Genomic DNA, 20,875 nt, shown 5'->3' on the forward strand with positions numbered 1-20,875 from the left:
TAAAAATGTGTTTGTATTTGGATTTGCATCAAGATATTAAAGTTTTATTGTGAATTATTTTTGAATGGAGAACGCACAGATTTTTTGAACATACCAAAATTGATTATATACAATAGGGTGAAATTAGTAAAATTTTATATTTTATGAAATAAAATTATGTAAAAATTTCAAAAATAGGAATTTATCAATCAAAATTTGTAAAAAACAAAAAAACTTATTAAAAAAAAACTTGTAAAAATCGCCATAGTATGAAAAACTTATTATTTAATATTATTTTATTATTCAGTTCTTTTTTGTTAATATTTTAAAATCAATAAAGTTAATCATTGAAAAATTATGCAATTTTTTATTTTGTTTAAATTTTTAGTTCCCACATGCTATATATGCTTCTCTTAACAGTTTCTAGTTTGATGAATAAACTTTATAAAACCAAATAGTGTTACAGTATGAATAATTATCATAATTTATCTAGGTGCATAGTTACATAAACTCCTTATCTTTTCAAATGAAATATGTGAAAACTTGATAATAAATTAATTAAAATCATGTTTCCATCTAACATACACAAGACGATTTTCTTATAATCTTCAATTAAAAAGTATTTTTGATAATTCAATATTATGATTAATTGAAGTTATGATTTGATATTATGATCGAGTGAAACTTTTAGACATAATGCACAAATTTTTTGTTTGTTTTATTTTTGTCAAATTAGGAAAATGTTCTTGAAGAGCAGCAGTTAGAAAGAAATGATTCATCTTTCTCTAAAACATGTTTGTTTTGTAAAGAGACATTCCAGGGAAACAGGTTGGAACTATAACATTATGGAATAAAAGCAGTATAGCAATATATCTTGTAACCAGTAAAAGTTGAAAATCTTTTTTTCCCAACTTGTTTTTATTTACCATTATTTTTACTTGCAGAGCAAAGATTTTTAAGCATATGGCTAAAGAGCATAGCTTTAATGTGGGGAACTCAGACAACATTGGTACTTTTTTAATTTATAAAGTTTTTATTTAGTTGTTTCTAGTATATTGATTATAAATTTATTTATCAAATAATTTTATTTTTTACTCCAGTGCATGCATCTGAGTTTATTGATCTCATAAAAAGCAAGTTGGATAGGTACAATTATTTCTCATTTTTTCATTAATTTTTTTTTTGTGTGTACAAATTTTTTTCATTTATGATTTCGTGCTTAGTGTTTATTAAAAATTTAATTATATTTATTGTTATAGGGTAGGGTCAGGTAATGTGGGTCAAAGGGATAATGTGGGTCTAGTCAACATTTATCAGTTTTTCAGAAGAAAGGTTTTAGGTAGAAGTTTTTTTCTGTATGTTATAGGTGGTTAAAACAGCTTTCTAAACTTTAATTATCAGTTTTAGGCAAATTCTTAAGTATATATTTTTTTCAAAATGGTGCATACATTTAAAGAGAGATTTTCATCGAAAACCCTAAACTTCAGAAAAAAGTATTAAAAACACATAGAAAATGTTTTATCTAGAGAAAAAATTACCAGATAATTACATTCAATTAGTTTTAAAATGGAATGATGCATGTTTTTTTTGAATTAAGCAATATTTTTGGGTGAAGTAACGTGGGTCTAAATTTCGATATGTTTTGTGCCATTAAGAATTTAATGCAACATACTTTAAAAAAAAAAGTTAGTATAAATTAGAAGTTTATGTTTCTGGATTCATTTTTCTGGAGTCATGCTGTGAATTCCTTTAGATGATCATCAAAGATGTAATGATATGAAGTTTTCAATTAAAACTAATAGATAACGCAGCGTAGCAGTTTTGAAGGATTGCACATTGAATTTTTATTATATAAACATGTCGTTTTTGTAGGATAATGAATCTCTTATATATATCACAAAATATTTTGGATAGTTTTCAATTAAGCTTTTGCTTTAAATTCTTCCTTAAACATAATGCTTTTACTTTTATAAGTACTTTGACTTTTAAAATTGAATATCATATATTTACTTTTATAAGTACTTTGACTTTTAAAATTGGATATCATATATTTAATTTTATAAATACTTTGACTTTTAAAATTGAATATCATAAATTTAATTTGGAGAGCTTTAAGATGATTAGTTCTATATATTAAGAAAATTGGTTAAAAAAAAAACTATGGAAATTGAACCACAACCATGCTCTGCAGTCCTTGGAAATTAGCTAACAAAGATAGAAAAAAATATTCGTTTTGCACTTCTAATTTATCGCTTTGAAACTTTTTTTGCATTTAAAACATCTATTAAAGTACTATTATGTTTAAACTTTTGATCGAATAATTTAAATATAATACATACTCAATATCTTAAGTCATATTTTACTATAAGTTACTATAAGTGGATATATTTCATTGAAAAAAGATAAAAATGTAACTTAGACCCACATTACCCCACTTAAATAGGTAAAGTGGGTCTATAGAATACAACTTAAATTAGCGCTACTTAGACATCTTTAAATATTATGTATAAACTTTTTTTGATGTAGTTTACTAAAAATTATTTTAAGATTAAGTTTTCTTAAAAAAAAAAATTTTTGCTATATATTTTTTTTTCTCTAAGTCAGAAATAGGTAAAAATAGGCTTTGATTACCCCCATCCTACCCTAATTAAATAATTATTCAATTATGGATTAGTTAATGATGGATCATTAGTTATAATAATTTGTTAATTAATTAGTTAATGATGCTAATAATAGATACTTAAAATAAATTAAATTTAATAATGGATAATTCAAATGAGTTTTGAGTTATTACTTAACTAAGTTCATGATACTTAAAATAGATTTTATTTAAAATAGATAAAATAAGTTTTAGATACTTAAAATAGATTTTAAAGATATATTTTTATTTAATAGTTTGCTAATAGTAATATTAATTATATAACAATATTATTTAATTGTTGGAAAACACTAAAAAGGTCTAGCAATAACTTCCTTCGAATCAATTTTCCAACAGACCCAAAAACCTTGGGAAAAAATGTTTAAATTTATATCATTATATTATCTTAGGTGTAACTGAAAAATCTAGATTCTAATATCTGTACTCTATTCAATATTCTTTATATTTTTAAAAATAAAAACGTTTCAAAATTTTTAAAATATAAGTTTTATAACCAAAGGGATTAAAATAACTTCATCTATTAGGCTGGTGCAGATGTATTTATTATACATTGTTTCCAGTTTAAGATGTTGAATGCTGGATCTTCTTGACTCAATGCATGGTTTTTGCTTGTGTCTCTGTTTTTATAACTAGGCAACTCATTCTATTACCTCCTAATAAGGGTATAGCTCTAAAACTCAGTTTTATGGTTCTGAGGCCAGCTGGTAGTCAGGTTTCCCAAACTCTGTGGTAGCTCTCAAAGAGGCTGAATCCATCAACAGCTGTAAAATTTCAGAGTACTAACAGTGCCATGTTGCGCATGGATGGTGTCCCTGTTCATACTTTTAGTGTGTGTTTTTGAGGCTACATTTGGAACCCTTTGTTACGGCTTAGGGTTTATTAACATTAATGAAGCAATTGCTTTGGCTATTAAATAGTGTACTGAGTAGTACTATCTATGCTTTGAGTCAAGTTCTTTAACAAGTTTAAAAATGAATAAACTACCAAAAACTATAAAACACAAAAAACCATCATCATTACCAAGTTCTCTAAACCTATCATTCACTAATATTCATTGTCTTCAAAGTAACGTTTTTTTTGTTGAGTCTTATCTCTGGCAAAGTTCACCAGACCTACTAGTAAAGTTCATACAGACCTACAAAGTTCACCAGCTCTTTGTGAGACTAATTTGAGTTCAGCTGTCTCATCTTGTGATCTTAGTGTTGATGGTTATCTTCCTTTAACTTTTAAAGACTCCAATAGTCACATGCTTGGCCTGGGCATTTACATTCGTAAGAATTCACCCATCAGTCAGGAAAATAAGGTTGGAATCCACCGACTATGCTTTTATGTGCTTATGGCTGGCATGGAATTTTTTATTCCCACTCAATGAACCCAAGTCAAGCCTCACTCTTCTCCTTGGTTTACCTCACATTGTGCTGCTGCAATTTCCAATTGAAACCATTACTTCCATATCTATCAGCAAAATAATTCTCCACAAAACAGACATCTGTTTACTATTGCGAGAAAGGTTTGGTCTAACGCCAAAGCCCGCTTTTCTCAGGACATGAAATCTTGTATTTCACCTCAAAAATTAGGCTCTCGTGACTTCTGGAGAATCTTTAACAGTATCAATAATAAAGGCAAATCTGTTATTCCACCTCTCTTGTATGGTTCAGATTTTGTCACCTCACCTAATTACAAAGCTGAATTGTTTGCTAAAAACCTTTTATTAATATCATCTCTTGATTCCACTAATTGTGTTCTACCTGATATTGCTGAAAAACAGATTGATCCATTGCTTGACATTCTTATTACTCCAGCTTTCTGTAACTAAAGTGGTTTTCTGCTTAGACTCTTCTACAGCTCTTGGTCTGGACATCATACCTGTTGTAGACTTGCAGAAATGTTCTCCAGAGCTGTCGTCTATACTTTCAAAACTATTTAAAAAATGCTTATTGGAGTCTTGTTTTCCCTATTTTTAAAAATTCTTAAGGGCAATCTGACTCGTCTCACTATTGTCCCATTAGTCTTCTTCCTATCATAAGCAAGTTTTTTGAATCTTTAATTACTAACACTTAATCTCTCATCTTGAATCTAATAACTTACTTTCTGATCATCAATATGGATTTTGATCTTCTCGTTCTACAGCCAATTTGCTAACAGTAATAGCCGATAGGTTTTATCATACATTAAATAGAGGTGAAGAGGTTTAGACTATCGCTCTTAACATTTCTAAAGCTTTTGATAAAGTTTGGCATGCTGGTCTTCTCCATAAGCCATAAGCTTTCTTCTTATGGTATATCAGGTAACATCTTAAGATTATTGAATCCCTCCTTTCCAATTGTAGTATAAATGTATATTGTTGCCATATCTGGGGTGGATCTTCCATTGATGCCTCTTTTAGACAAGGTGCAAAAACGCATTGCAAACATAGTTGGACCTGCTCTTGCTTCTCTTTTCTGCAAACACTATAACGAGCACTGCTCAAAAGAGCTAGCGTCTCTTGTGCCATCTACTAAAATTCATTCTTGTGTTACTTGTCATTCAATTAAGTCTCATCTTTTTTCTGTGACTATTCCTAAGTGCCCTTAAAACACTTATTATATTTTATAAGTTATTAGATAATATATAAGTTATAATATATATAAGATAATATTAGATGTCTAAATTTTTTCCTTGATTATTAGTTCTTTGGAACTTAATAAAAGTTATTAGATGTCTAGTTTTTTTCCTTGATCATCAATTCTTTGGAATTTGCTTCCTTCATCTTGCTTTTCTGATTGATATAATTTGCAAACTTTTAAGTCGTAGGTCAATCATTATCTTGCTCTATAAACTTCATCATTTCTCTTCCAGTAACTTCCAACTCTAATAGTGGTTGCTTGCAGCCTTGTTGGAAGCAAAGATTTTTTTTTAAAAAAAAAGAACTTTAAAGGCATTTTTAATAATAACCTTTTTTGTAGTATTTAGTGAATGGTTTATGACTTTGGTTCTCATAGACATAAGGAAGGGAGGCAGAGGAAGTTACTGCCATTTGTCATGCTTTACACCTTTAACAACAAGATGAATCTAATTCAAGAAAGTATAAATATTGTTCTTGTCCCTTGGTTGAGCATTTTACCTAATTTAAACCATAATGAAAACTGTTAGGTAATGAAAATCTAAGAAATGCTCATAAAATAACGTCTGAATATTGTGAGTTTTTGGTTATCTAAGTTCTAAAAGTTGAAAGAGTCTATACAAAGTAACAAATCATGTTTTATACTGTGACTTGTTTATTCTTTTGCGTTCATGTATGTTGTTTAACTGTAAATTTTGAGAGCATTACACATGATTTTTCTTGTATGAAAGTTAGAAGAACTAATGTGTAAATATTATTACACAACCATATAGTTTGTTAATAGGGTCAAATCACATTATATTTCAACCAATTTAAAGAAAACTTTGTGGGGCACCATCTCTGATTTTCCTGATTTTTACATATTGTTATCTGCATTATGTAGATAGGTTAAATTTGAAATTTCAGACTTCCAAGTACAACGGTTTAGAAATTATAGCCTTAAAAACATGACACAGTGACCCCCCTCGATTTACAAATGGTCACAACAAACTACTTTAGAGCTGTATAACTTTTTTCTCGTTTTCAACTCATTTTTTTCTAGAACTATTTTCTGGATAGTTCTCTCTTTAAAAAAGTGGTTTTATTAACTTGTTTTAAATTAGAAAAAAATTATGACCTCCTCAACTTTGGAAAAAATCCTAAAATTTCTAAAATATGCCAAATTGAAACTAACTGTAGCATTATTCTATTCATCCACAAGTTTTTACAGATAAGTTTTCTGATTAGCTCCTACTGTCTGCAATAAATGGGCAAAATATAGGCAGCTTGTTGCAGTTTAGAACTTAAATATATCTAAAAGCAAAATGTCCACTTGCCTAAAAAGTCCATTTTTCAGCCATTTTGAGATGCTTGTAAATTTTTCTAACACTTTGTTTTGATCTAAGATTAACAGCATATAAGACCATTAGACCCAACTATCTGAAAATGCAAACGTTATAAACTTGTCGAATCCACATTAAAAATGCCAGAATTTTTAAATAACCCTATTTTCAATCATCAACGGTTGAAAGTGTTACTAGAAACCAGTGCCCCTCTAATCTGCCAACTGGCCTATGTGAAGGATACAACTAATTATAAGTCATTTCTTAATAAAATGAAAGGTATGGTTGGTTGTCCTCTTCTTGATCTGGGGTTTATAGTAGATAGGGGCACAAATAAATGGGGCAGTAACTTTTTAGAGACCTTCATTATGGTTCAAATAAAGGTCTCTAAATTAATTTAGATATTTAGATACTTAATATCTAAATATCTAAATTAATTTGAAAATAAAACCATTATTTCTTTAAATTCTATTTTATTATAGGTAATAAGTGGTCTGTATATGGTCTGGACCCTTACCCCCCCCCCTACTCTCACTAAGGTGAGGGGGGAGGGGTTTGGGGTAGCATCAATCAAAGGGGGAAGGTGGGCAATTTTTAGACATGCAAAACATGTCTTGCTTACTGAGAAAAAAACTCTAATGTTAGAAAGGGGGAGGGTATGTTAGGAGCCTCTATATGTGGCTTAACAATCTCATTATTGTGATGAGTTAAAATACCAGTAAATAAATTTTAAGTACACAATATTTTGTATATATGATTCAATTTCATTTTTAATTTACTGGTTCTTCATCAATGAATATGAGTTTTTAACCATAGAAAATATTTTTTTAAAGAAATTTCAATAAGTCTTTAGTTGATATTATATCCATTGATTTAAAACTCATTCTCTTGAGCATTGCATTATTATTTTTACAGTGTGGCCCTCAATTCTTGCTACAATGTCATCCACAATTCTTGCTTTGATGTCACCATAATTCTTGCTACATTTTTTTTTCTTTTTGCTTATAGCTTCACTTGTCTATGCTGTTCAAAACAGTTTAAAGATTGGAATACTCTTAAAGATCACATGAGAAAAAAAGGTCACAAAAGAATAGATCCATTAAACAAAGAGTATGACAAGTTCTATCTTATCAATTATCTGGTAATAATTTTTAAAAAGATTTTTAGTATTGGATTTCATAAAAATATAATTGATGCTGTAGTATATTAAACTGCATAATGATAGCAACATTAAAAAGCTTACTTTATGAATACACATTCACATCGTTATTTGGCATGGTCAAAATTGTTAAGACAATTAAAGCAAGTTATTTAGTTAAAAAAGTTAACAGTAGCTTGTCTTAAGATAAAATATAAGTTAATCTCCTTTATCTAATGGTAAGATTAGTATTTCCATTTGATCTAAATCTAAACTTGATATGTAGGTAAGCTTGATAATTTTTGGTAGATACTTATAAGATTTTATCTAAATTAAACTTATAGGATGTTATCTAAATAAAACTTGAAAAGCTTATTTCAAATATATTTAAATTAAAATAAATTTAAATCATAATAATAAGTATTTGTTTTTTTTTGTTTTTTTATTTATATATGATCTTACTAGAATATTCTTTCCAATTTTGGTATGTTTTTCTAGGCACCAGGGAAATATTGGAAAGAAGTACAATCAGAACCAGAATACGAAAAAGAAAATATTGAAGAACAAGAAGAAGAAAATACTGAAAAGTGTGAAAACTTTTTTAAAGTTAAATTTCAATGCAAACTACTTTGCATTGCAACTACAATGCAAACTAAATGCATTTATTTTTTATTTTAGCGCTGGGGTAAGGGGGGAGGGGGTTGATTGGACTGTGAAAAATGAGCTATTTTATTGTGTTTATTTTGTTTTAGAGCTTGGGGGGATTGGACCGAGAAAAAAGGAGCTATATCATTGTGTTTATTTTGTGCAACAACTGATGTTGATGTTAACAAGATTATAGAGCATATGAAGGTAAAGCTTTTTTTTAAATATTCTTTATTTAAGTAAATACTTATTTACTTTTTTATTTATATAGATTTATGTAGATTTTTTTTTTCTAAGTTAAAAAAAAAGTTTTTCTACAATACTAATTATAATAATACTTAAAGCTAATATAAAATAAGAGAGAAAATTTATCACAGATCAAAGTACTGTATCAAATATTTTAGACAACTTTTTTGCTTAATATTTTCCAAAACAAACTTCAAAACAAAATCATACCTTTAATATCCAAATTTACTGACTCTACTTACTTGATCTCAATTTTCCAAACTCTAATACCATATTAGTAATACATTCTTTATTGAACTTGTCACAGAGAATGAAATCTCTAATCTTATTAAAACCACTCTTAGAACTGGAAAAAACTTTGGTCCTAATAGCCTTTCTACATTCCTTCTTAAACTTATTCCAGACATAATTTCTAAACCTCACAGTATTATTATAAATAACTTATTTCAAAATGGTGTATTCCCAGATGCTTTCAAAGTTGCTAAAGTCATTGCAATATTTAAAAAAGGTTCTAAAGTGGATATTATACCAACTTATCTCTCTTCTACCAACTTATCTCTCTTCTTTTTAACCTAAGCAAACTCTTTGAAAAAGCTATACATAAGAGGCTCTATGCATTTTTGAATAAATTTAAATGCCTTTACAAACACCAGTATGAGTTTTGTGCTAATTATTCCACAACTTACTTATTAAAATTACTGAGTCAATTAGGAAAGCTCTTGATGATAAAAACTTTGCAGGTGGTGTCTTTGTAGACCTAAAAAAAGCTTTCGATACAGTAGATCATTCTATCCTACTCAAGAAATTAGAATATTATGGCATCAGAGGATTAACTCATAAATGGTTTACTTTCTATCTTCACAACAGATCTCAGTTTGTCTCAGTCAAAGGCTCAACGGTGTCGCTCAAGACTCAGTATTCAGATCACTACTTTTTCTTCTTTACACTAATGACCTTAATAACTCAATTAAGTTTGCAACTCCTTACCACTTTGCTGATGATACTAACTTGCTCATTATCAACAAATCTTTAAAAAAATACATTAATCATGATCTTGCAAATCTAGTTCAGTGGCTCCGCTCAAATAAGCTATATCTCAACTGTAACAAAACTGAACTGTTCATATTCAAATCCAATAAAACAAAAATCAATGAAAACTTAAACTTTAGATTAAGTGGCCAGAAAATCATTTAACTGTTAACTCAATCGAATATCTTGAAATTATAATTGATTCCAACCTATCGTTTATATCCCATCTTAAAGACTTAGCCATAAAATTAAGCAGATCAAATGAAACGCTGGCTAAAGTTCGCCATTATGTCAATCTGGAAACACTATTAAATATATATCATGGCATTTTTGGCTCACATATACAATATGCTTGTCAAATATAGGGACAATCTCAACAGCAAGCAGTTTTAAGGATATTCCATCTTCAAAACAAAGCTTTAACAATAATACATTTTCAGAATTACAAATTCAATCCTAATGTACTTTATCTTACTTTGAAGATCCTTAAACTATGTGATCTTGTTCAATTCTTGAATTGGCAGTTTGTCTGGAATCACCAAAACAAAACCTACCTCTTACCTTACATTTTTTTTCCCAAAAATGCAAATAACCGATACTATCTACGATCAATTGATAATCCGAACCTAGCGGTCTTAAAACACTGTTGTGTTACTTATGGATATAAGTTTATAAAAAACCACAGTATAAATTCTTTGAATAGCCTTCCCTATGACCTAAAAGCTCTCCATTCAATATATGATACATGGATGTGTATGTTTATGTTTGTATATATTTATATGTGTGTGTGTATATATATATATATATATATATATATATATATATATATATATATAAATATATATATATATATATATATATATGTATATATATATATATATATATATATATATATATATATATATATATATATATCAGGCCTTGTTACGAGATTTCGCTGCGTAGCGAAAACGCATAACGCATTTCTAAGTAACTCAACTCAGCAAATATATTTTGCATCGTTAGAAGTTATATTGCGTCACTAGCGTCTTTTCAACTACCGCATTGTAATTAAAGTTATTTTATTAACGCGTTAAAAATCATACAAACAGTTTGTTTTTTTCTCACTATAACAAAAGTTACAAATAAAATCTAAGTTCTTATTAAAAAAATCATTTTTATTATTTTTTTCAAATATGAACTAAATTTTATTTTGAAAAAAAAATTTTTTTCATGAAACATGAAAATATTTGTTTATTTTCTTATGATTTTATATTTGGTTTTTGGTTATTTTATTAACTGTTAATACATTTTTTCTTATTTAATTTGTGAACTCTTTTTAATAATGTTTTTAAACAATAAAGTTTTTTTTTGTTATTTATCAGTTACCGATAACATATTCGTGATCATAATTTATTTTCATAAATTAAATGAACGTCATTAAAACTTTACGTTATTGAATTAACAATAAACAAAATATCTTATTAATAAAATATTTACATCAAAATAAATCGTGCATTTTTTAAACTAATTATGACTAAAAATAATTTTTATATTTAAAAGGAATTTATATATTTAATTCCTTGAGATAAAACTGAAAACACTTTTTTTTTTAACTAATTTTAAATAACAAAAAAAAATTATCAAACAAACTGTTTCTTCAACAAAAAAATCTATTATTTTACAATTGCGGTTAAATGCTTTTACTTTATTTCTTCTGAATAAACGTCACGTTAACGGTAATCAAAAGATAATTTAAATATTCTAAAAGATATAAGTTTTTGCGTAGCGCAAAACTGCTGAACGCGTAGGCAAATCGCCTTTTCGCAAGCAAAATGCGAGCTCCGTAGCGCTTCTTAACAAGGCCTGATATATTTATATATATGTGTGTGTGTGTGTGTATATATATATATATATATATATTTGTGTGTGTTGGAGTATATATATGTATATGTATATGTGTGTGTATTTATGTTTGTATATGTGTATGTATGTGTTCATGTATTTGTGTGTATGTATATGTATGTGTGTGTATTTATGTATATTTGTGTATATATATATATGAATCTATATATGTGTGTGTATATTATGTATGTATACAATACAGGGGGATATAAATATATGTGTTTATATGTATTTGTGAATGTAAGTGTGTATGTTTGTTTGTATGTATGTGTCTATATGTGTGTGTGTATGTGACTAATACTAAGTTACTATTATTTTTGTTATGATTATTTTAATTAATTTTATTTTCATCATTTTATTTTTATTAATATCATTTTATTGCTATTATTGTATTGTTATTATTGTTACTACCACTTTTATTATTATTATTATTATTTTATTATTAATATAATTTTTACTACCACAACTTTTAATGTTCGTTTTGTTACTGCTGTGGAAGATTAATATAGCCATTAGCATTTATTAGCTTTTATTTGCAAGGTTTTTACTTAAGATTAGTACATGTACTATTTGTAAACTTCCGTGAATGTATAAAACTATTTCAGAAATATATTGATTGATTCCTAATCTAAAAAAATCCTGTATGAATGAATGAGAAAACTCCTGATTGAATAATCAAGAAATAAATGAATGAAAACCCTGAATGAATAAATAAACAAAAACTCTGGAATATTTACTATGTTAGTTCAAAATGCTCTATAAACTAAAGAATTCTAGTTTAGATAAGTATGTTTTAAATGATTTAAACCAAATCTATTGCAGTTCTATTGGAGCTAAGTTTAAGCTTCTGTATCAAAAAGCGTTTTTACTAAATATATTCAAAATGGTTGTAATGCATTTATTTTCATGTGTATGTTTTATGTATACATAAATGAAATACATTTATTTATACATTTTACAAATATAAAATACAAATTATGTATGCATAAATGGTGAGCATTTATCTTTTTTTATTTTATTTTAATTTATTTTCAATAAAGCTGCAAGCAACTACTATTAAGTTACTAGAAAACAAAGAAGTTAAAGTTAAAGCTCTAACTCTATTCTAGAGTTAAAAACCCTTAAACTCTATTCTATACCTTAAACTATATTCTATATTCTAAGAATAGAGTTAAGAGAAACTCTGTTCTAACTCTATATGAGCAAGAGCTCCTTTGAGCAGCGACCATGGTAGTATTTGTAGAAATGAGAAAAGAGATGCAACTTTTAGATGACAGGCTCAAGCTTGGCAGAAAAAACAGGTCCAACTACATTTATAATGTGTTTTTTGACTTTGTCTAAAAGAGAAAGAGTTTCATTAGAAGAACCAGCCCAAATAAAATAACAATATTCCATAGCAAGACAAATATGAAATTTGTAGAGATAGAGGATGGAATTAGGAGTAAGATAATAGTAATAAAGGAGTAAGATAATAGAGGATGGAATCAGGAGTAAGATAAGAGTAAGAATGATAAAGAGAAAGCAACCTTAGCTTACCTTAAATTTGCATTGCTGAACAAAATATTTTTTATATCAAGTTTTACAACCTCAAAAAGCAAAATTAAAAAACAAGATATTAGAAGAAGAAATATCCAAGTATTGAGTTAAAATCCTCTAACTATTCTCTCATGTGCCATTATCTAATTGTTTCAGAGCTAATATTATCTCATTATCTTTCTCAGCTAATATTATCTCTTTATCCCTCACCATTTATTGATGACTTGCTCACACTGAGCGGCTTTGCTCTAGTACCAGTGACCTTACTTGCACCTAAGCTCAAAACCTTCGTTTTTCACAAATTCACATTTATCATTATGAACAACCCTGACATGTAAACCAATTCTTTTCTAGAATTTTGCTGTATTACCTGTGTGAAGCTCAAAAAATTATTATCTTTAGATAAAAAAACAAACAACCTTTTTGTACTTTGTTCTCATTCCTTCCTGTCCCTTTAGAAATTATAAATAACTTGAGAGGCTCAAGCTTGGCAGAAAAAGCAGGTCCAACTACATTTACAATGCTTTTTAAGACCTTGTCTAAAATAGAAAGAACATCATTAGAAGAACCAGCCTAAATATGATAGCAGTATTTCATACAGAGCTGAATAAGAGATTTGTAGTGGTCTAGGAATCAGGAGATAGAAAATGGTGAGCACGATAGTGGTAGAGAATCAGGAGAATATAGTAATCATAGTAATGATATGCATGATAATGAAATTGTTATCATTATTTTATATTGTACCAAATTATTATATATTGGCCATTTCATGTGATGAACAGTAACAACAATTTTTAACAAACATGTGATGACCAATAACAGCAATTTTGGCAGAGGGTTAAGTGGTAAGTTTTTGTCTTTACAAAACAAAGGTTAGTACCCGTCAATATTGAGTTCTGAACAAGGAACAGCCAAATTTAAATTAATCTCACAAATAACAAGCAAGTCTGGTAAATTTTGAAAGAGGTAAATTTCAACTGATGGAAAGTTATTTCCAAGAAAACAAATATACAAATTTTTTTTTAATGTAAATTAACCTGCCCAAGGCCGAAAAGGCCTCTACAGACAAGGAGGCTACTTAATTGTTGTTATAACCTCTCAAATCTATAACTCCGAAACACAAACCTTTTAGGCATGGTTTGAGTTTAAAGAGAGCTTGACTCATTCATAGATAAGTTACGGCATCCCAAACAATGAGGTATTCAGTTGTCTCAGTCCTGCTAATTAACCTAAAGTTGTAACTTAGGGGTCCTTATGTGGCTTTGACAATGCACACCAAAAGCACTAGCTAAGACACCATCTATTTGCAACACAGCACTGTTAACACTCTGATATTTTACAACTTTTAATGAAATCAGCCTTTCTGAGAACTACCACAGAGTTCGGTAAACTCTCCTATGAGCCAACCTTAGAACCATTAAACTGACTTAACAGTTTAATGGTTCAGTTTAAGATAACAGGAAGAGTTGCATAGCCATTATCAAGGAAGCACAAGCAACAATCTATGGTTCAAGATGATCCAGCATTCATCATACTTGGAAGGAAAAAATGCAACAGGCTACCTGACATGGTCTACAGGCTATCTGACATGGTCAACAGGCTATCTGACATGATACATCTACCTGACAAAGAGTAAATAAAAGAAGAAAAACTTTCTGCAAATAGTACTCTAAAAGGTTGAACAGGATATGTTGGAAATGCATTAGGAATGACATTACATCTATCAGAATACTAGATTTTAAGGTGAGTGTAAGTTTTATAGTTGGAGTCACTAGTTGTTAACTGAGCTCATTGGCAATTGGTTGGCAATTTTTAAATCCTGTTTACATAAGTTTTAGTTTTTATCAGTGGCTAAAAGAATTGTTTTCTAATTTTTAAGGCCGATGTTCACTTATTTTTTCTTTTTAGTTTTGAGATATAAAGTTTTTGTTGATAACAAGTAAAAATTAATAAATGGGAAGATCTTAATAAGCTTGGGGTGTGTGGGAAAATTTTCTGAAAATTAATAAACATCCACCCTCCCCTCTTTTTATTAAGGACACAAGAGTACACGAAAAGTAAATGTCAAGTACACAGCAAGTAGATGTCAAAGAAATAGGTCTATAATTACTTGGATCAATTGTTGATCCTTTTTTATGAATCAGAATGACTTTCGCTACTTTTCAGTTTAATGGTAAAGCACCAGTTTTAAATGAGATATCAAACTAATGGCTTAAGGGAGCTGCTAAACTATTAGCGCATTGCTTTAGTAGAACATTTGGAATGTATCCTGACCAGTAGATGTGGTTGTTTTAAGCATTCTTAGCGCTTTTTCTACAATAGAAGGAAGTTAATAGACGTCCAGTGTTGAATTTATGGGCAGGCCGACTAGGTCATAGCTCTAAGGCCTCCCAAAAAATCGAGTTTTAATGAAATAAAGTTTTCTTGGAAAATACATACATTTTCATCAGAAAGTTTTACTTAATTTTATGGATTTTGTTGAGAACTATATTTTCTTGTGCAAGATGCTGGGGTTTTACTTGCAAGCCATTTTAAGTTCAACAAAGGCCTTCTGTTATTCTAAAAGATCTTGGTTCAACTTATCTATGAAAATAGTCAAGGCTGTTTTCCATTAGTTAATGTTTAGAACAGTTGTAAACATTATTTAATGCAAAACCACCCAACTTTTTTTCTTAGTTTGATAATTAAACAAGTAAATTTAAAAGCAAATTTTTAAAACCCAATGCTTTTACATGTTGTTAAAACATAAATTTTGCAATTATTTTTTTTTTGTTGATATTACTGTTTTATTTTTATTAACATTCGGCTGTATGCGTGTGTAAAAAAACAAAAAAGTACAGAAAGATGCGTAACCACAGACATTCCGTTTACGAAGTCAACGCCTTATCCAAATATGCTAAACGCGTGTTTAAGTATGAAAACAATCAATATACTTATTTATAAAGTTTTATTCTTTTTTCCATATAAAAAATAAACTTAATTAAAATTAATTACTTTAATTAATTAAACTAAATTAATTGACTTATTATGAAACTAATTATTGAATATTGCATTGTCATCAAGCAAGAGCATGTATGCACAATTTGAAGAAAACTATTATCAGAAAGTGACTCAAAAATTGATTTCAAGATTTGATGCTCACAGACAAACAAACAGAGACTACGAGTTAATAAAATTGGAAAAAACCTTATAAATTATAAATTTGTTTCGTTTTCAAAAACTAAATAAATTTATAAATTACATTTTTTTTTTTTTTGTTTTTTTTTGTTGCAGTTTTTAAAAAAAAAACTACTTCTTAAAGACTTCATGTGATGAATTGATTTATTGATGGCAAGAATAGTTTTGCAATCAATCAGCAATGATGTTCTAAAATAAAAGTAGGGGAGACTGGGGCTAGTTGGCCGCAGGGGTAAGTTGACGAACTGCGTTTATCTTTAGAGCCTTTCATCAGAAAGTGACAAAAATTACTCAGAAACTTTCTTATTGACCATTTCATCATTCACTGTAGTATTGTCAGGATTCACGCATGCGCATGGGAGATATTGAGATTTATGCGTTTTTTGGACAAAAACGTAACTTTTAGAACATCGCTTTTTTTTTACTTTACAAAGAAAATATTTAGTCGTATGAAAAAAAATTATTGTAAAAGTTCCAGTCACAATTGGTTTACTATATCCAGTCAGACTTTTTTTTTCAAAGCAGCTGTTTTTCAGGATCTATAGACTGTTTATTAAAAAAAAAGCTTTCGGGGTAAGTTGACAAATTTTTCACGGGGTAAGTTAGCTCATAGCATTTACTATGGAAAAAAATATTTATTTTCATAAAATTATTTTATTTTTTTAATTTTTAACAATATTGAAAATATTTATTCTTATAAAAAAATTAGAAAGAAATATTTTTTAGTTTTTTTTTTCCACAGATAAAAGGTGGGCTACTGTTTGGCTTTTATACAAACTAATATTTGGTACCAGCTAAAAGTAATATTAAATGAGGGTCCGGAAAGGCCCCAAGAATTTTTTTAATTGAATGCAAATTTTATAAGATACCCTAATCCATACTCTTTAAGACTACACTTTAATAATTTTAAAAAAATGTACTGTTAGGGCTACAGAGCTCATAGAGTAAAAACCGAGCCAACTAGCCCCGGTCTCTCCTACTATGGATTATCAGTAGATTTGACAATTGATGTTAGCCACAAAAATCACCTATGTGTGATCTTGATGTGCATTGATCAAACTTCTAATGAGCCAGTTAAAAGGTTTTACCTGGTTCATTAAAACAACTACATCCACATCGATAATCCATTTTTTTTTTACAATTTGCCATAAAAACAACAACTAGGGATCAAATTTTACAACAAATGAATATTGTTTCCAAATTATTGCAAAGTGCAACTATTACTCTGGATACATATTCATAACTTTATTTATCTCTTGGAGATTATTTTCAATTTTTCAATTTCAATTTTCAGACTATTTACAAAAGAGACACTGTAATAGGAAAGTGCTTTTAGGTGAAAATTGATCAGAAGAACTTCAGTTAAGTCCACATAAAGATTTTAAGACAAATATATATTTTTTAAATCATCAATAAACTCACTACAAATTTGAAAAAAAGACCTCAATCTATCAGGAATTTAATGACAAATTTTTATTTTTAATAGACATAAGAATCAATAAAGACAAACTGAAGTTATGTTAATGGAAGACTGGTGTCTGGTGGGAGACTACTCCGAAGATATTGATGAAAATTTATATGCAGAAATCGAAATTCTAAACCTAAATTCTAAAAAAAGTATTTGAAAGCTTATTTTAATACTCAAGCTCCTTAAGTGTCTCATTTGGATTTGTACAAACTTATTAAGGAAAAACGAATGAAGGTTGCATTTCCAAATATTGAGATCATTCTTAGAATTTTCATTTCTTTTGTGATATCCAACTGCTCTGGATAGCGGTCATTTTCCATCATCTACATTACAAAAAACGTTAAATAATTTTGCGTATTCTTTTAAAAGTAATGAACACAAAATAAAGTCAATTGATTCATTGATCAAAGATTTATATTCATTGATAAAAGATTTTCATTATGAAAATTAGATAAAGAATGATTATGTAGATTGTAAGCAAGAAAAATTGAAATAAAATCTTTAATTTCATTAAACAAATATTATATTTTTGGAATTAAAATTTTATTTATTTTTAAAAATGAGGCCTCGAATTTTTGTTGGCCTAGCCCTAGTCAAAAAGTTTTATAGGATCCTATAAGAATTTGGAACAAAAAAAATTTAAAATTTTGGCAAGGGAGGGCTCTCTAAGGTTGTAAATTCAGTTTTGCAGACAACAGAAAAGTGCAAAAGAATGTGCATGTACTTGATCTGTAAACTTAGGTCATTATCGATTGTAATAACAAAAAGTTATTAAAAGTACAAGATATTTCTTTTTTGTTTTGGGAAAGTGTATTATCAGATTGGCTCATTGAGTTTACTACTATCAGATCGGTTCATTGAGTTTACTACTTGTTTTATGTCATTGTATCTATATCAGGTAAGTTAAAACCTTGATAGTTTCTTTAATTTTACAAAATTAAAGAAACTATCAAGGTTGCTCTTTCATCTTTAATTCATTTGCTGCATGATTTTAATGGCAATTTTAATGCCACTTTTTAATGGCTACAAAACATTTTGAGGCATTTAATTTATAAGTTGTTTGTCGTCAAGTTTACCTTATATTTTTGATCTCTTCCATGCAATTGCTTTGTTGTTTATCAGTTTTTTAACATCATGAGGAAAGTGTATTTTATGTGGTGAAATATGATCGGCACTAAAACGCATTTTAGCTACGTTTTGTATAATGGTATTATTTAGTATAGAAGTGAAGGTTTGCGAACTATCTTCAATATTAAAACATGTTTCAATGATAATACTCCTACCTATTGATAGGCCGAGATTCATTGATGGCTTGGTAAAACTATCTGGATCATGATAATAGTGCCGATCTATATCAGGTAAGTTAAAATCTCTAAGTATCACTTTTTTTTCAAAGGAAAACAAGAGAAAAACATTTTACACTAGTTTCCATATAGTCAATGGCATCTTTACTGCAACCACCACTGCGATAATAACCTATAACTCCTAATGTCTGACCATTAAGGTTTAAATCAAGACAGATTTGATACACCACCTGAGTTTCCAATTTATGAAACTCAGGTGGTATATCAACCTTTGTATATTATATAAAACTGCAAAAAAAAGTTTTGCTACTCCACCACCTTTACTACTTCTGTCACAGCAAAGAGCGGTATAATATCCAGAACATAATAGATTATTAGGTAGTTAGTTATTTAACTATATTGTTAGAATAAACAAAATGTTGGAATTCAGCAATTTTATTACATACACTGCGAATATTAGTAAGCGCTCATCCAGTGTTTTTATTAGTTGGCTGGACATTTTCAGTGTTAAACATTAACTTGTTTGTTAATTGCTAACAGTTCTGGATATTAACTTGTTGGTTCTGTTGTTGGAGTTGTGGTACTTGCTGTAGATCTTGTTGCACAAAGAAGTTAGAATCAGCAACTGATAGTTCAACTGTTATTTTTTAGAACTCCAATTTATGAAACTCAGGTGGTATATCAACCTGAGTTTCATAAATTGAAAATAAAGGATATATATATATTAGATATATTTATTAGATATATTTAATATGTACAAAATATAAAAATAAATAAATATATATATATATATTTAAAGTATTTACTTATAGAAATTTTTAGTTATTTATTTTTGTCATAGTTAATATTAAATAATTTTTTTTAGAATAATAATGGTTTTAATTTTCTTTAGAATGATCATGGTTTTAATCTAAATTTATTAAGGAAAAAACTCGGTAAGCAACTTTTGTTAAATTATCTGTTGTTTTCTAGATTTCCGGTTCGTTCTTGCTTTAATAGTTTTATTAAATCTCAAATTAGATTTGAACTTTTATCATCAAGTAAAGATTGTTAACTATATTCGCAAAAAGGTAAAAAGTATTTAATATCAAAAACAAAAATATTTTTATAAAATTAGAAATAAAATGAAAAACTTTGATTATAGTTTATTTTAGCAGAATTACTTCAATTAAATACCTAACTTTTTAGGTATTTGAATTAAATTGCCCGTATTGCATCGACAAATTTTCGACTAGAGGGGAGTTAGAGCTTCATTTGTCTGCTAAACGTCACTGTCAATTGCCAGTAGACAAAAAAGTCTGGGACCAACCAAGGTTATTTTGTAATTTTTTGTTTTAACTACATTAATTACATTTAACTCTTTTTGTAATATTTTTTTATAATTTTAGCTATTTTTTTCCAACGTTTGAAGACGATAGCCTGTTATGTTTTCTTGAAGATGATGGTGAAGATGAAAATCAAAACATTATTTCTTGATCTGTGATTCTTGATCTGTGACTCTTAATTATATGTGTTGTAAACTGCTAAATAGATCATTACGACTATTTTTTTTTTGATTCCTCAAAATTTTGTTCATAGTACTATGATAATTTACAACACTTAACACCTTTTTATGACACGCTTTGTTTTTTACAGAATGCGATTTGTAGTTTTTTAGTTGATAAGCTGAGTACCATTTTTACCAGCTCGATTGATTTAAAGACAGGTCTGTAAAATGCGCAAAATTTGCGTATTTTACAGATCTGTTTAAAGGCAATAAAAAATCAAAAAGTAAAAGCTCTATTTTACCAGGTTCCAAACAAAATATTCTAACTTTGTCAACGAATCTATTCTTTTTAAAATAAATTTCGCTGATAAAAAATTAAATAAAATTAAAATCTTTAAAT

At 28.2% G+C, this 20,875-nt stretch overlaps 1 protein-coding gene across 1 annotated transcript in view; it reads left to right on the top strand.

Moving 5' to 3' along the window:
- Positions 1–20,533, top strand: part of LOC100200562 (zinc finger protein 277) — a 51,956-nt gene extending 31,423 nt beyond the window's left edge. The window contains exons 4-13 of the mRNA XM_065812090.1: positions 716–807; positions 924–988; positions 1,080–1,125; positions 7,571–7,703; positions 8,199–8,287; positions 8,453–8,552; positions 19,882–19,924; positions 20,010–20,059; positions 20,178–20,302; positions 20,378–20,533. Coding sequence (XP_065668162.1) covers positions 716–807; positions 924–988; positions 1,080–1,125; positions 7,571–7,703; positions 8,199–8,287; positions 8,453–8,552; positions 19,882–19,924; positions 20,010–20,059; positions 20,178–20,302; positions 20,378–20,465 — 831 coding nt within the window. The 3' untranslated portion in view covers positions 20,466–20,533. The remainder of the gene's footprint in view (positions 1–715; positions 808–923; positions 989–1,079; positions 1,126–7,570; positions 7,704–8,198; positions 8,288–8,452; positions 8,553–19,881; positions 19,925–20,009; positions 20,060–20,177; positions 20,303–20,377) is intronic.
- Positions 20,534–20,875: the final 342 nt, after the last annotated feature.

This window comes from Hydra vulgaris, chromosome 12, assembly GCF_038396675.1.
Source record: "Hydra vulgaris chromosome 12, alternate assembly HydraT2T_AEP".
Lineage (NCBI taxonomy): Eukaryota > Metazoa > Cnidaria > Hydrozoa > Anthoathecata > Hydridae > Hydra > Hydra vulgaris.